We start from the raw sequence: 17,809 nt of genomic DNA on the forward strand, positions 1-17,809 counted from the left end.
TGTCAAATTTGGGAAAAAATATGCAAGAGTGTGTTTTTTCTGAAGACACGCTGTTCAACCATGCCAGAAATCAAATGTGTAGACCATGAAGATGAGTCTGCTGAACTATTTGGACAAAATAGGGTCCAGCATTTCAAGTTGTCTGCTTTGTCAATAGTCTGCTGCCGCATCTTATCAAACATATAAAAACAATAATGCTGAATCTGAAAATGGATCCGTTTGCAGATGTCAAAAGAGCAGCAGTAAAAGTTTAAAATGAAAATGAGACCGTGGGAAAATGAAGTGGAATTATTTGATGTGCAGCCAAACAAGGATTCATGCAGAAAGAAGAACTTTAGAGAAGATACAGAATCAGAAGCTGAGAAGGAACTTTGTCTAAACAACTGGGTGACAGCCATTTCCTGTGAAACAAACCAGGACATTGGACTAAAGCTTCGTCCCAAATGACGAACCAAGCTGGCAAATCATGCCGTGAAGTGCTTCAGTTAGATTGTTAGTTCTGGAAAGTTACAGATGATGGGCAATACAAACACCCATTAATCAATGCTGGAAAGGTGTGGGAGCGGAGAGTTTCAAATGTAATCCAACCATCCAACATGTAGTTCAGATGCATCAAATCCTGTTTAGTCATTGTAGCAGGCTGCCTGTTATATGTCTTAGGGGATAGACAAGAGACGGCACAGCGGCCCAAAAATAATAAAAAAAAAATAAACAAAGACGCAATCCACTTCTTTTGTAGGATAAAGTCCTGATGAAGTTGGAAATTGAAATTCGTTGGTTAGTCATGGCACAGCAGCCCAGAAAAACACAGCACATAAAGAAAAACACAGTACTTACTTTTGTAGACTGTAGGTCAACCAGGACCTGCTGAAGATCCACAAGGAAATTCTGTCTGAAGATCCACCAGGAAAAAAAAAAAATATATATATATTGGATGACGGATATGCAGACTGACTGGCAGCCATTTTGGATGGATGAATGCGTGGACAGACTACGAGCGAACGGAGTGATAGGCGACCACGAGGGAAACCCCGTTCCAGTGATCTGGAACTTTTTTTTTTGTTGTTAAATTAATGGTAATATTATGTTTTTATGTCTAGCCCTTGCTGATGTTATTGGACACACACACACACACACACACACACACACACACACACTAGTCTAGTCTCTTTGCCTGTGAAGTAAACAGTAATTTCAGAGATTTCTAGAAATGACATTATTTCTACATAGTGAAAATGATAAGCTATGATAAAAGAAAAAAATGATTACACACACAAAAAATGAACAGACTTGACACGGCGGCCATGACAAGACAACTTCAATACACAATAAAGACAATGAGAGGAGAGTGTAAGAGTTAGTGTGTGTGTGTGTGTGTGTGTGTGTGTGTGTGTGTGTGTGTGTGTGTGAGAGAGAGAGAGGCTCAGCGGCCATCCAAAAACACAGAACAAAAAGAGAAATGACTCTTACTGGTTTGTAGATCTACCTGTGGGGAAAAAAGAAAAAAGACAAGTTAGCCCTTCGACAGTTTGGTGATTTCCTAACTTTGAAAATCACTTTGGTGTCTGTGTGGTATTACAGGTATGTAGACTTTGTGGAAACGTTAGAAAAAAGGGACATTTTCTGCTGCAAAGGACCAACTATTATATATAGTTATATTACAGAGTTAATGAGCCTAACAGGAACCAGCACAACTGACAGCAGTGACATTAACACTAACTCATAGCTACATTAACAACATCACTTACCCTCTGGGTGAGTTTTAAAAAACAAGGTTCCCCTGTGTCTTCTCACTACACCTTACAGGAGGGCCTTGTCCTGCAGATTCAAAAAGAAAAAAAAAGCGTGATTTTACCACATCAAATCACAACCAGTAACATGCTTCTTTTAACTGACAGGCTCAGATTGTTTGTTTAACCAGAAACACGACTGCATATCACTACCAGACTCCATTGACAAGAACAGGGATTTTACCAAGCTGAGCACAGGCTTTCCAGAACACCACAGTCCAACCAGTTAGTTTGTGTTATTGTGAGGTACTTTTACTTAAAGATCTAAACATGCTACTTCCTCCACCACTGAAAGTCACACTAACCCTAACCCTAACAGATGGAGGCAGTGGTATTCCAGCAACTCCCAGTAAAATTCCTGTTTTTGTCAATGGAGTCTGGTAGAGATATATAGAGATGTTTCTGGTTAAACTAAAAGGATCTGACTCTTTAATAAAAAGCTCTGTCTCTGTAGGAATCCTATCAGAATGTTGTCAGACACTGAGAACAACAATCAGAGTCAGTGGTAAAAAGAAGACCTTCATGCTCCATGGATTAAACTGCAGGAGGTGTTTGTGGTTGATCGTGAACACCGCATGTGAATAAATGAATAAATAAAGCTGTTTACATTCACCTTCTGTAGATACTTTTGCACCTACCGGAACTAAAATAGTACACGCGCCTGATGCCGCGGCCTGTCGCTTTGTGTGGTTAAAATAAGAACTGAATGTTTTTTTCCCGCGCGTTTCTGATTTTTATCCGGTCATGACTAATAATGGTTCACGGTGATGTCGGTTAAATCGCGTGTCCCGCCGAGCGACCACATACTACCCGACTCTCCTCTGTTACAGTCAGTGAATTTGTATTTAAATGTGCGAAATTAACAAAAACAGGACATTAAACGCTGCACCGGTCCGAGGTAAGGTTTAACACGTGACTCTAAACAACAAGTTACAAACTGAATGAGCCTGACACGCGCCGACACACTCTCACCTGAGGGCAGGACATTACTCACCTGTTCAGGTAAGTTTCCGGGCTCCTCCTGTCTCTGAACGTTACGCACTGTTTCAGACCGGGCCAGTTTTTCTGTTCAGCCCCCGGGTTTTAAATTTCCACCCGGCCATGACGCCATGGACACCGGATACTGGGCGCGCCATGCTGTGGAACTTTCGGCGTCTGACGTCACATTCTTATTGGAGTGCGCATGCGGTGACGCGTTAATGGATCGCAGAGAGTCGTAATGTTGGTTGCCTTTCAAATCCGCTCAGGCCTCTGTTCTCCTACAGACACTATTTAGACCGAAATTTAAATTTAAATTTTAAAAGATAAAAAGCCAAGTGATGATTCATGTGATGGTGTAGTTGCAAAACACCAAATAGAAACGTAGTATAAATGAATAAACAATCAGCTCCACTGAAACTGATTTAGATTTTATTGTAGTTTCTTTGTAAATGCTGCACTTTTTTAAAATTAAATTCTTTTACTCTAACTGAATGGATATATGGCTTGGTTCCATCAATGGCAGTTATTGGTACCAAACATTCATTAATGGAACAGACTGTGTTATATCAGCCACTCAGAGCTCAGTTCATCCACACACTGATTCACCATCTGAGGCAGTCTGAGGTTCAATATCCGACCTGAGGATACCTCACCTCTGACCTTAAAATTATTGGGCGTTGTTGACCTGACGTTTGAAAGCACGAGGACAAAGTGATAAACTCAGCATTATGTATGGAACACACATGGTGGAGCTGTACTGAGGGAGGGAGCAGGCAGTGTGTTGAGCTCCAGGTGTTTCCAGGTAAACTCAGCTGCAGGTGGAGGTGAGCTGTTTCCTGAAAACAACAGGAGGTTTCTCTGCTGCAGACACTCAGCACTCCTTCACTCCCTGCTCTTATTAAGTTTAAGTTCTGGCTCCAGTCCACATGTGGATCAACATGATCATATAAGCCAGACGTGTCAAACTCAAGCCCCGTGGACCAAATCCAGCCCACCACTTCACTTTATGTGGCCCGCGAGCTTTCAAACACTACAATTATCTTAAAATACAATCCTATGCTGCTCTACATAAGTACAGTGAATGCATCTCGATTTTGTTACCTGTGTGTACCTTTGTTTTTCATGGCTGTTTCATAGTCTTGAGGAGCTGGCAGGCAGGTGGCGGCCAGCTGTGTGAGGAGGCCGAGGAATGGAGACCAGCAGGCTGAGGAAGCAGGCGAGCAACGTGGCAGGATAACGGCGGCAATCAGAGGCAGACAGCAGCAGTGAACCAGGCAGAAACACCAGAGACACTAGGAACAATCTGAGAGCTGGGGTTCTTAAACTGAGCTGGATGATTAACAGGAGGAGAAACAGGAGGAGCTGAGACACTGAGTGAACTGTATTTACACATCTCTTTTAATCAGTCAAGTGTTATCCTGTATTTTTCTTCTTATCTAGAAATCCCAGGTTCAGGGCCAAACCAACACTTTCTAACCTCCCTCCTCAGCTCTCAGCTCATTGGTTCCTACTGAAGATAGAAATCTTTACAAACACAAAGTTTCATTTGTAAAATCCTAAAAACTGTAAATGGTTATGGTGCAAGAGAAGTCACACACATCCTCTGCTCCATCTCACGCTCAACTGACTTGTAGTCTACATCCTGGTCAGTAGAGGTCGCTGCTGCATCAGTTTCTGCTCTAACGTCCTCTCACTGACTCTGGACTCATCTGTCCAGTTTTGTTTGTAGTAAAACCTCAGCTCAGGATGTGTCTGTCCTTCCTCCAGGACAGACGTACAGTAGACACCATGTACACAGAATAAACACATCACACCATGTTCTGGTTTCTGTTGTCTTTATTAGTGGAATGGAATATACACCTCTGTGCTTTAATGCTGTTTTCTCCTCCACTCATTCACCACTCCTCACTCTGTCTGAGACTGAACATCCCGGTCCATCACTTCACTGTCTGACTGCTCCTGTTTCATCAATGAGACCAACGTGTCCTTTACATGTCAGAGCAGCGTCTGTTGTTCAGATGAGCAGCTGCTTCACTCCAACATTTTCAAAACAAAAGCAGCTGTTTGACACTAAAAGAGAAAGCTAACACGCTATGGTTTCCAACCTGTGGGTCAGGGTCCCCAAATGCACCACAGGAGGGAGCATCATGTTGTTTCTTAATATGTTTTAATCTTTGCTTTTTATTGTTAATTTTCCTTTAAAAATTATTTAAAAATAACAAAATCTGAAAATTAAAAGTTACTCTTTGGTGATTATGACTGAAATAATCAGTAATCAATACTGAATTCTGATTAATATGATCTTCTCGTCATATGTGCTTTTCACAATTTCCACTCTCCATCCCTGATCACAGCTTCATCCCCAAAACCACACAATGTAAAGATAATCAATCATAAATCTGATTGCAGATCAGTCACAGTAATCAGTTGGTAAGAGTTTTCTGGGTCCTAATAATAACAGTAACTCAAGGCCCACTCACTAACTTTCTCTGGAGCTTTCAACTGTTCCAAAGCTTCCTCCATACACTGATGAAGTGACTGAAAACTCTGGATGAAACTAGTAAATGGACCTCAACAGACAAATTTGGTGCAAATGAATTATTTCATGGTATTAATTAGTCAAAGGGATGATTGTATTGATTGGGTTTTTCCAATACTGTTGAATGATGAAGCTGTGACAGATCTGTGTGGTGAACAGACAGGAAGTTCAGTCTCCTCTCACTCGACTCTCTGCCAGAGAAAACAGATAAAATACCTATAACGGTATCCATGCATATTTGTGACTGCTCATCATACAAACACACACACATTCATACAAACACACACAAACACCCGCCGACTCTCTCACACACACTTTGCATTCTGGCGAGGAACATGCCTGAATGATTTTTAGTTTTGAAATCAATAATTCATTAATATAATCTGTTTTATTTCTTCTCGGTAATCTAACGTACACTTCTCGGTGGTGCAAACACTCGTCTTGAAAAGTTTCGGGAAGGGGGGGGGGGGGGGGATGAGGAAAACAAACCAACGACTGATAGGAGAGAACAAAATAAAAGTCGTCATGCAAAAGAACGGATGATGAGATTTCTTTCCCCTTTGTGTTGTGTTTTTTTTTTTCTCTTTTTTTCTCTGATACAGTTGATAAATTCCTATGATCAGTAGTGCTACTTCTACTGTACGAGGCTCATGCACGGAGGAGCGCCAGTCAGAAACCCGACGACTTTCAGCTCTATCTTTTCTTCTTTTTTGTCTTTTTTTGGGGAGGGGCGGGGGGAGAGAGGGGGAGGGCGGGGGATTTGATTGGAAGATGCAGGTGAAAGTTTATGATACAAAATATGTTACAGTATGTACGTCTTGTCTCCTGTCTGTGTGTCACTCACTCACACTTGCTTCTGAATGGTCGAGGAAACGCTTCGCTGAAACACTCACAGCTTCAGTCACATGTTGCTGATGGCGACTCTTAGCCAATCATTTTCAGCACATCTTTGTATCATGTTGATATTCAACACGATACTGACACTAAATATTATGAACTTCCCACTTAGAGCATAAATGTTTTCTGAAAAAAGAGCATTTTAAAAGAGGTCTGCAGAGAAAAGTAAAGTTCTGTCCTGTTTATAAGCTGCTTCTGTTCCACAAACGTCTTATCTTTCTGAAGTTCATCGTCTCTGATAAATGAGAGCTGCTGTATTGAACAGTGACTTCTGAAAACCTTCTCCTCAACAAAGATCTAACAAATATTTTAAGACCAGGAAGTTGGAGATACATGGTGCTACAAGCTTGGTGACGTAGTGACTACCCGCAGGGCTGTCCAGTTAGCTGGTGAACTGCCAGTTAAATAAAGCTAGTGAGAAACAGTAATCTGGTTTATTCCAGAGCTGAAGTGAAAACAGAAGCTCCAGGTTCTGGTCCAGAAACAAGAAAACCTCTGAACACAGCTGAAATTAACAGCTGCAGTTTTTAGCAGGCTAACATTTAATTAATCTTTTAATTAAATTAATCTTTATCTTTATTGAACTGATAAATGTTTTAACCTCTAATAACAGCGGCTGTAGTGGATCCACATTTATCTCAACCCCATAGGTTTTACTTTATGCATTGATGTGCGACCTTGTTACCTTTCTGTTCAGTGAGATTTATGTTACTGTTTAGTTATGTGTAGTTAATTATTAACATTTTTTTTAGCTTGTAGCCATTGAATGTTTTTAGCAGGAACAACAACAGGATCTACTGTGTGGATCTGTTATGTTGGGTGGTGAGCTGCTGCACACAGTTGCACTCACATAAATAAAGTTGTACTGAACTGAACTGAATCCTATAAAAAACAAGAACATGTGGATACTTTTCATAAAAACCAATGAAAGAAATGCTGCCTGAGAGACGGCACTGACTTACAGAAGCTGGTGGAACAGAGACAGGAAGCTGGACAGACTTTAGCTTTCTTCAAAGTGTGTTATGAAGAGTTTGCAGGGCTTTTAAGAAACAGTCTCATTGGTTGAATGCAAATGAAACGTCTGATTTTTCTCTTGGTTGGTGTTGAACTTCCACATTGTCACTGCTGGCCTAAACAGAAGGAGACAGAAGACAGTTTTTGGTGGGAAAATGAAATGATATCCTCATTTTTTCATCCATGTGTGGAGGCACCAGGAATAAACACAACAACATTAAGTAGGCCTATGTCGCTTGTGTTCAAACTGATTTGAAAAATTTTGTGTTGGAACTATTTGTTTTATTAGTGCCAATAATAGTTACGATCGTCCTTGAGAGGGCATGAGTAGGTTTTGCTTTATATCAAGGTTGAAGACGCTGCTGAAGTCAATGTGGGTCAAAGATAAATAAGATGTAAGTAATGTGGATCTTTACCACCCTAATCAATGTGCTGAAAACAACCTTGTTTTGTTTCCTAGAGTGCACATCTTCAGGACAAACATGGTTTCACTGCTAAAGAGTTTTCAGCGTTGCATTTCCTTCTCCCATTTAAATCTATTGCAGAATACTTGTTATGTTCTCTCACTGAAAAGATCACATAACAAATGAATTTCTTAGTTGCTTTACATTTTGTTCCCTGCAATAATTACTGTAGTTTTTAAACACACACATTATTATTGTTATTATTATTATTCTGTTCATTTGTTGATGCTATTTTCCTGCTTGTTGTAATGTTGCATATTTTGAAAAGTAAAAGGCTTTCGTTCCCGGTCTGGGCGTCAGTGTCACACTGAAAAACATGTCTGAGTTACAGCCGGACCAGACCAGTTCACATCAGACCAGATTAATCCAGTCCTGGATCCCTAATTTAAACCTTCTCTCTCCTCTGTCCCGTTTTAGAAAACCAGGTAAATCCAGTTCTTCTTAGACCGGTTTGGTTTAGCCCAGTTCAGCTCCTTTAAGTTGCCATCAGCTCAGTGTAGTTGTGTGAACAGTATTCAGGCTCAGCATAGATCAGTTAAACCCAGTTCAGTTTGGTTTATGTGCTAGATTCACATGATTCAGCAGCGTCTGGATGATCGATCCAAGATTTTCATGTTCTCTTACCTCCTGCAACTGGACTCAAATAAAAGCTCAAGAGTTCTCACTCATGATTTTCTTTCTTTGCTGAAATAAGTGTCTTCAGCTGCTGATTTAGAGCCAGTCAAGACATCATTCATACAAAGAGTCATCCGCCATCTTCTTCAAAGACATCATGATCCATTGTTGGGGTTTAAACCTACAACTCTGACATTTCAAGCAAAAGAGGTCCAACAACGTTTCCTCTGCAATCAGGCCTCTAAGATCCAGTCTGGAGCTGCAAGAATAAAGCCAAGGAACCAATCCATATGTGTCATTTCTTGATTGGCCTGAAAAACATCACCTGTTTCCCACAACAACCAGCATCTAAAGAAATCAAAAAATTGCAGCTAAAGCCCCTGAAGCCGCTGAGGGTTGTTTGGTTGTCTACAGTTCCTCTCTGTCTCATCATTCTCCAATCTCAGATGAGTTGGTCTTAATGATCCTCTGGTGGTCAGCAGTCCTACAAGACCAAGACGTTTGACCTGTCTTTTGAAAAGACACCATTCCAAGATAAGACAACCATCCTCAGCTGCCATTTTGTACCCCTCCAGAATGTTCAATGGAGACACAAAATGGAACCAATTACCACAGTCCATCAGTTGGTTTTGAGGTGCTGAACGTCATTCTTTGGAAGTCCTGGCATGTTTTCCAACTGTCGGTCAAGGATGAACCCTTCGCAGGGTTTGTGCAATGAGGTCCAAAGGTTAGAATTGTGCAGGGATCAAGTGCTTATTGGGGTCTAGAATGCATGAGGGGGTGAATCTGAGGAAAGTCTGAGGGAGGAGTCCTTGCCTTTGATTTGACCTTGATTTCCCAGCTCCTATTGGATGCTATTTTGTGTCATTGCCTCTAGATGAGAAGCCATTTTGTCTCCATTCATTCCACATGATCCACAAAATGGTGAGAGGGAATGAAAGCAGCCAGCAGTACCTAAATTATCTGTCTGAGTAGTCTTTGTCCCCCGAAATCTTAACTAGCAGCGCCCCTGGTTCAGGATCAGAGGTTCAAAGGGATTTTTAAAGTTCAGAGTTCACGGGGAGGGGGGTGATAGGTGGGGCAGCAGGGTGGGTGACGGGGGGAGTTTGCAGGTTGCAGGTGAGGTCGGAGGTTATAAGGAGGAGATTTTGACGGTGTCGTGGGTGTAGGCGGTGGCGCGGGTGTTGCGCAGGATGCCGGGGATGGGGGCGGGCGACGGGGGGAGGCTCTCATCAGGCGTGTTGGCGGGCGGCGTGGGGATGCTGATGATGGCGGCGGTGAAATCTTGCTCTCCACAGTTCAGCTTCAGGTCGTCTGCCTGGGCGTTTAGACTGGAACGACTGAGACGGGGAGAGACACAGAGAAGATATAAATGAGATGAAAAGACCCAACAAACATTCAAAAACTAGAAAAGCGTCAGTGCTGATGATGTATAACGAGTATCTTTACGTTTGTGGCGGTATGGAGGTGGTTTTGACGTGCAGGGTGTCCAGCTCCTGGACGCTGCCTCGGCTGACGGACACCGTGGAGTTGGCCAGTCGCATGGCGGCTCTCCTCCTGGCCCGGCGGGGGCAACAGCCGGTGGAGTTGTTCTGCGCCCCCTGCTGGCTCGACAGGGAGGTGCTGCGACTGGTCCTGAAGCCGACGGACTCTGTCATACACAGCTCGCTGTAGGTCATCTCGTCAGTGAACTCATGGTTCTGTGAGGAGACGGGGGAGGTCAGACACAGAGAGAACAAACACACTGCCCTGTGTTTTCTTTTTATTTCTATAACTTCACCGATTTATGGCAGAAAAGGGAAAAGAAAAGTTTTGAAATGGACAAAGAAGATTCACTTTTACAGTATTTTAGAGCAGAGCTGGCTTCAAATTTCTGAATTAAATCTCTTCATTCATTCTAAATCATTTCAGTTGACCCTTTGCTCACAGCTGTAAAGATGCTGGACACTTTATGTTGGGGGCTACAGTGACTCACTATCACAAAGAGGAATACAAGATGGGACAGCTGGGGCTAGCTGGTTAGCATGCTAACTTCAGTAGGAGTCACAGAAATAGAAGCAAAACAATAATTAACGTGCGTTATTTTGTTTACAGCTGTTGTTGAAGTAAAGGAATGAAGTTATCTCAGTGTTTCTTCTAAACAGCTGTTAATGCTAACACTAGCTAACACTAGCTATGTAGCAATAGCAGAAATTAACTTTTGGCTCCTTTAAGAAAAACATTCTTGATTTCACACAGAAGAAAATAAAAGCTTTGACAACTGTGAGATTTCATCAGGTGGAGACGAACAGTTTATTATCAACCGCCAGGATACATTTTATGAGTTTGTCCTAATCTCTCTGTTAAAAAGTGAAAGATAATAAAGCATAAATCTAAACTCTTTGTTGCTTGTCCAAATGCTTTTACTTTATACATAACATCCAAACAGTCTTAAAATACTGTATCTATTTCCTGAGCATGCAAAGAGAGGAAAATCTGAAACTCAGTGATTTAAAGGCCTCAGAGTTTATTTTAAGGCAAAGATAAAGAAATGCTGAAGGTATTTTTAAACTTGTGTTTGTCCATTAGAATCTAAAAATGTAAAAGCAGATGGAAACGTTATACTGTATTATTTTTAATATCATCCCTCAGATCTGTGTGTATATGGTGTGATAGGTGGGACTCGTCCACTGGGAGATGAAATCAGCAGATTAAACTCACCGTGGTTTTCTCCAGACAGTGCAGCAGATGGTGGTGTTGGTGCTCAAACGCTGATTTGTTCTTCACACACAGAGCAGTGCTGTCGCTGTCCCGGTCCTAAAACACAGCCACAAACAGTCAGGCGTTAGTCCAGCACATGAATTCAAACTGTGTTATTTCATAGAAGTCAGTAATGTCACATTTAGGGAAAGCAATCAGCTGTTTCACATTAAACTGAGCTTCTTTAAGAATCCATGTTTGGTCCATCTGTCGCAGTCTCACTGGGATGTTGACGTCGTTTAAAACTCCTCTCAGAGTTGAAGTTTCAGACATTGATAACTGAGGATTCGGAGGATTTTGACCTTGTCTTGTTTTATTTTACACAAACTAAATCCTGACAGGACCAATTAAAACTTCTCTAAAACTTTTCAAAAGGCTTAACTGAGAAGCAGATGACGTCTCCTCTCTCATTTTAATCTGATCCCCTCCATCTCTCTCTCTCTCTCTGTTTCTTCACCAACTCAACTAATCTCTCCTCTTTTTCTCCTCTCCTGCTTCCTCTCTCCTCCCCTCCTCTCTAGCTATTTATTCCTTCTCTCCACCTCTCTCCTGTGGTGTGATGTTTCAGAGCAGAGAGGCTCTCAGTATGAAAAAACGCTGCTTTTCCATCTCTTTCTCAGATTACACAAACACACTCATCCTCTTCCTCTCCTCCTCATTCTGCACCATTTCTTCCTCCTCGTCTTCAACCTATTATTTAACACTTCTCCTCTCTCCTCTTCTGCTCTCCCCTCTTCACTCCTCATCCTCTTCCTCTTCGTCCTCATTATGCACTCTATAAATCCAACAGTCATCCCTCTTTCTTGCTCAGAGCTGAAGAGGGATTACGATTCTGTGTGTGTGTGTGTGTGTGTGTGTGTGTGTGTGTGTGTGTGTGTGTGATCCACCCATCTTCTACCTGAAGCTTAAACCCATTTTACTGATAAAAGATTTAAACCCAGTGAATGTTTCATCCTCTGACTGAAGAAGATAAAACAGACTTTGAGTCTCGATGAAGCTAAAAGATGAAAAAAAGAAACTTTCTTCAGATCTTCAGAGATGTTCAGGTGAGTTCACCTGCACATTAACATCCTGTTTATTTTCACAACGGCCCACAGTAAGTGGGATAAGTCTATTTACTGGATAAACTGCTGTGGGTGGTGCAGGAGGAAAGATGGTGCTGTTACCTGGGCTGTGGTTCCTAACGGAGTGAATCAGAGATGTCAGTTCTTTAAATAAGAAACAGCTTCAGTGTTTCTCATCTTATCTCCTTTAGCATTGTAGAAAACACTGGACCTTCCTTTATGAAAGGAAGACTCCTGTCCCACAGTTCCTTGCAGCAGCACCTGCATAGTTCTGTAGCCTGGTGTGAGTGCAGTCAGACTCTCTTATCATTACTTCTCCTTCACATATTGACCTCCTGACCTTTTCCATGGACGCTGAGGAGACGTGTTTAGGAGACGACAGAGGACGGAATCTGCAGCTCTGATCGTTTCAGGACCAGGACTGAGTTTAAAAATGAAATCTGAGCTGATGAAAAACTGTAACACACACAGGCCTGTGTGTGTTTTCTTGTTTGTGCTGACACACACACACAAACACACAGCTGAGCTGGGTGTGTGTTGCTGCTGATGTGAGTGTGTTATGAATGAACTGCTACGTTCAGCTCTCAGCTGCTGCTCTGACAAACGTCACGTCCACCGTCTGCAGACAGGACCGGACGGACAGACAGACAGACTGACACTGTGAAGCTCCACTGACAGAAATACATTCATAATCAACACAGAGTTGAAGCTGGTTATTTTCATAATGGACACATTTCCTCAGCTGACAGAGCATCTGCAGCTGAGGTTGCGTCATGTGACTGATGGAGACGCTGCTCCACCTTTACAGTGTCCGTACGTCCTGACGCTGCTCTTTCCACCGACATACAGAGATCCCAGTGTCTGTCTGTCTGTCTGTCTGTCTGTCTGTCTGTCTGTCTGTCTGTCTGTGTGAGACTGGAGCTCACCTGGTTCTGTTGTTTTGCCAAGTATCTGTTTAGACAAAACTCCTCTGATGCACTTGCTGTTGGTGAAGAGCCAAACTGCTGAGGCAGCAGCTCCTTGTCTGTCTGTCTGTCTGTCTCTCTAACCTGACATACAGCCACAGACCTCGCTGCTTCTTGATCAGAGATGAATGAATGTTCTAACCTGTGATCTGTGCTTTCACATGTTATCTGTCTGACGACAGATCTGAACCTTCTGCATCTACACCTGCTGCAGTAAGCAGGAGGGGAGGAGGTCATGTGACAGATGGAGACCGAGGTAAGCTACCCTGCTAACTCCTCGTCTCTCTGTAAAGATGATATTCAAATAAACTGACCTGAAACTGAATGGAACCAAACTGTCGTTTACACTCGCTGCACCCTGGTCCCAGACTCCACCTCCACCTGATATCACACCATTTATCTTTCCCCTCTCTCTTCCCATTTCGCTCTGTCTCTCTCCATTACTGTCTGAGTTAACCAGACTGCAATCCACCCTTCCTGCTTGATAGTGAGAAACTATAGACTGTCAGAGTGTGTGTGTGTGTGTGTGTGTGTGTGTGTGTGTGTCTCACCCCGAGCGCTCGGTCTTCTTTGTACTGGAGGAAGGCGTTGGTTGTTCCTTTCTTCGCCATGCGGATCCGAGCCAAACGCACTTTCTGTTGGACAGAAACACACAGGAAAACAGCTCCGTCAGCACATCGCACACACACACACAGGGAGTGTGTGGGAGCATTAAGGTTAAAGGGAAGCCGTCAGACTTCAGCTGTAAACTCCATGTTTGTCAGGTGCATCTTTAAAGGAGCATTCTGGGATATTTTACTGCCTGACCAGAGGAAATGAAACGTGTTTAAGTTCAGGTTGAGATGTAGAGTTAAATGTGGAATACTGGACTCCAGGTAAATGTCTGTGTTTTACAGTATATCAGCGTTTTAAACCTGTGTCTGTGGTGATGTTCCTGTGCTGGTGAACATAGTGATGAAGCTGGAGTGAGCTACAGCAACCAGGAGTACGGAGGGAAAACCCAGGAAGCTCAACGTTCAGAGGAAGGATTACAGTCGTGTTTGTGTAATTACTGTCACTGTCAGCAGGGGGAGACAAAGGCTCTGCACTGCAGCTTTAAGATAGAAAAGTGCATATTTTACCAGCTGGACCCTGCAGTCCCACAAAGCTCTAATCTTTGATAAAGCGGTCAGACCTGCTGCGCTCTCATCTTGTCTGCTCTCTGGTTCTGGTGGTAGATCCGGCTGAAGTTGGAGACGATGACGGGGACGGGCAGAGCGATCACCAGCACGCCACTCAGAGAGCAGATCGAACCGAAGATCTTCCCCGCGATGGTGTTTGGAACCATGTCACCGTACCTGAGAGGAGGAAACACAGTCCCATCATCAGTCCCCGAACCAACACATCACACATCACAGACATGATATCAGACGCTTGTATCGTGGGTTTGGTCTCATTTTCAGAATCTTTACATCCTCACATCCTTGTCAAGTTTCAGTAAAAATTAAAATGATGCAGGATAGATAGATAGATAGATAGATAGATAGATAGATAGATAGATAGATAGATAGATAGATAGATAGATAGATAGATAGATAGATAGATAGATAGATAGATAGATGCTGCACAAGATCTCTCTGCTGTAAGGCTGCACACTCACACATGCTCTCACTCACAGGTTGCTGGTTGTTGCCTCATGCGGCCTTCACCTTTCATTGTACAGAGCCATAAATCACAGGAAGTGAGACGAGGAAGAGGAGGAGGAGGAGGAGGAGGAGGAGGAGGAGATTAGAGAGTGGGCAGGAGGCCAGGATGGTTTGTGTGATTCTGAGGAGAAAACACTTTACAGCCACACTGATCCACATTTCACTGCACTAACCACCGAGCAGCAGCGTCAACGAGCCAAGTTCCTGTCTCCGTCCTCCTCTGATGGTTTATTTTCTCTTCTTTATATCCGCCTTTTACATTTCACTCCACTTCTTCTCTGTGACCTTTTCCTTTCATAAAACAGTCAGTTTCAGATCTCAGCGAATAAAACTCCAGAACTGTCCCCGGCTGAGACAGAGGAGGATTATATCTCTCTAACAGCTTCATTTCCTACTGATTAATCACAGTTTTCACCGTCACATTAACGAGCTCTGCCGCAGAACGCTTCCTGCATCTGATGATGACACCTAGTGTTCACGACAGGAACTGCATTTTAACATCGTCAGTGCAGACCAATAGAATTTTAAAAATAACTCTCTCAATGATGTGCTGGGCTACATGTGGCCTGTGGACCGTAATCTGGACGCCTTCCTATTCTAATATACCCTGACCACATGAACCAATCAAATCACAGCCACTGAAGAACGTTACCACAGGGGGCGCTATCACTGCAGAGCACAGGAAAATTAATGAAAAACAAATGTCTTGTTTTTGGAAATGACAGTCTTGATGAAGGTGCTCAAACACCAGGGAAATATTCACTGATTTACTTATAAAAAATGACTTGGTAAAATTTCAATTCAACTGCAACGATGCTGTAATTTCAACCTTCAACAGTCTTATCGTTGGTCGGAAGCAGGCGAGAAATCTGCTCAGGAATGATTAGGAAACATCTTTTCTTTCAGGCGTCTCAGGAAGCCTCTCTGACCTGATATTAACAACACATGTAAACCAACATCCCTCTGATCACAGCTCTGCAGAGCTCCTCCATCATGCAGACAGCTGCCTGGGAATTCATCAGCAGACTCTTTGTTGAAAGGTTTTTTGTTCTTCTCTTTTCTTTTCAGGCACCTGAAGAGCTGTTGTAATAAAACTGTTCCAGAAAGACTCGTAAAAGCTGAACTCTCACAGCCATTAAATCACTTATTAAGTTATTAAATCAGAAATTGTTTTTCTGGTGATAAAGTGATTTAGTGTGCAGGTTTCTCAAATGAATCTGTCTCACTGTGGAATTAAACTCTTTCTGCTCAAACGTGCAGATGAGTTCAGTCTGTACAGTAAATCAGATCTAAAGGTAATGAAGTGCAGCTCTGCGCTCGACTACCTGCTGCAGTGGATTATGTCTCAGTCCTTCAGAAAATAAGGCCACAACCTCGTCTGCCGTGTTAATGCTCATATCTGAGAGCTAATTTACTTCTCTTTAAAAACCCTGAAAGTTCATTAGGAGGCTGTGAAGTGTTTTATATAGAGCCTCGTCTGTCGCTTGACGTCAGCTGACAGTCGAGTTTTTAGCTTCTAAATATGGAAACTCTCATTTCAGAGTTAGATGCATTTATAAACATTATGTTTTACATTTAAATACACTGCTCTAACTGATGCAGATTATTCTGAAGGATTTGGTTTTTAAGTGTGATGTGAATCCTCTATAACCTCACTTTTATATTTACATTTCTACTCTGAACACAAGTTTAAAATCACAGGAACTTCCTGAACATCATGTAACTCTCTGATTGACTCAATTCCAAAAATATTAAAGTTTGGAGAAACACCAGTGTCTTCTGATACAAAACAGTTCATTATTCTCTCCTATATCAGGTGAAACAATCTTAGAGATAGAATTAAAATACGTGAAGGAACTCTTCAACCATTTGAGAAACCTCGTGGTTTACTAAAGGTCTTTACACAGCGGGGACATGACGAATAAACAACATGAAAATGTGAAATCCTCTCCTGTGAATATCCAGGAGCTGAAGCTCCACCACAGCAGGTTCAGGACCTGTTTTAGGATGTGGGTGGGACAGTCCAGCTGTGAGGCAGAGACCAACTACCAGGATCCTTTGACCCAGAGCCTCTGACAGTCTGGGACTGGTTGGTCTTTATTCATGGTGAGAAACAAAGTGACTCAAGTAGAGGAAACAACGTGGTGACTACAGAGTCCGTCTTGAAGGAAAAAAGATGTTGCGTGGCCACGAGTTAATAACGCGTGGGAATGAGTTCATGAAGCCGTGGCTGCACTTTAATAAGTTGAAGGAATGAGATCAATGACTTGGGGCCACAGTCAGTTGTTTATTGACCTTGGAAGGAATTACAATGACATACTTCAGTCACTCAGAGTAATCATTAGCAAGAGACACTTCACAGAATAGGATCTTGTTCCTACGCATTTTGTAGCTGTGTAATATTTTTTTTTCTTCAAATGTCACCAGAAGGGCTCTGTACCAGACTGATCAGAGACCCAGGCCTTGTCCTTGACGTTCGCAGTCAGCATTCAGGTTTCTCAAAACCAGTGGAAGGAACCACTGATACAGACTCCATGCAGACTCTGTATGATTGGTGACAAAGATGTAGTTCATGAGCTAAAACATGTAAAACACCAACACGCTGCTTTAAAACCAGCTCTCCCCTCTGATTTAGTTTTAACTGACTGTAATTCCATGTCTGACAGAGTGAACCTCTGACAGTAATTTACTTAGTGTTGGGATCAGTAGGAGTCAGTCTGTGTGTGATGACAGAGCTCAGGTCAGTTTTCCTGGACCTGGAGAGCCCTGAGCAGGGAGCAGTATTGGCAGCTGGGAGCCGATCAATGGAGATAACAGAGAGGGCCGAGAGGAACAGAAGTCATCTGTAATTGTTGGCAAAAAAAAACGACTGCAAAGAATCGACGAAGACGTCAGACTGAGGCCAAACAGCCAGGATGAATCTGTGCTGGATCACTAACCGAATCCGGCCTGAATATCAACTGGACTTAAATCTTGATCCTGACACAGGTTCACTCTCACTTCTATTATTTCTCTCTGCAGTTCTTCAAGATGCTTCTCAGGCTTTAAAACAGTCA

General features: G+C 42.6%; 1 protein-coding gene and 1 long non-coding RNA gene across 2 annotated transcripts in view; both read right to left on the reverse strand.

The window, feature by feature from the left end:
* Positions 1–834: 834 nt before the first annotated feature.
* Positions 835–2,945, reverse strand: LOC108879504 (uncharacterized). Its single transcript, XR_001960352.2, has 4 exons — positions 2,785–2,945; positions 1,749–1,818; positions 1,471–1,486; positions 835–892 (listed from the first exon to the last, which is right to left on the reverse strand). It is a non-coding gene; the product is annotated as an uncharacterized LOC108879504 (long non-coding RNA).
* A 1,644-nt stretch (positions 2,946–4,589) lies between these two features.
* Positions 4,590–17,809, reverse strand: part of kcnd1 (potassium voltage-gated channel, Shal-related subfamily, member 1) — a 63,965-nt gene continuing 50,745 nt past the window's right edge. Inside the window, exons 5-9 of the mRNA XM_018670814.2 lie at positions 14,243–14,405; positions 13,620–13,703; positions 11,001–11,096; positions 9,750–10,000; positions 4,590–9,640 (exon numbers count right to left, since the gene is read on the reverse strand). Of these exons, the coding sequence (XP_018526330.1) occupies positions 9,433–9,640; positions 9,750–10,000; positions 11,001–11,096; positions 13,620–13,703; positions 14,243–14,405 (802 nt within the window). The 3' untranslated portion in view covers positions 4,590–9,432. The remainder of the gene's footprint in view (positions 9,641–9,749; positions 10,001–11,000; positions 11,097–13,619; positions 13,704–14,242; positions 14,406–17,809) is intronic.

The sequence above is a fragment of the Lates calcarifer genome, linkage group LG6 (genome assembly GCF_001640805.2).
Source record: "Lates calcarifer isolate ASB-BC8 linkage group LG6, TLL_Latcal_v3, whole genome shotgun sequence".
NCBI lineage: Eukaryota > Metazoa > Chordata > Actinopteri > Centropomidae > Lates > Lates calcarifer.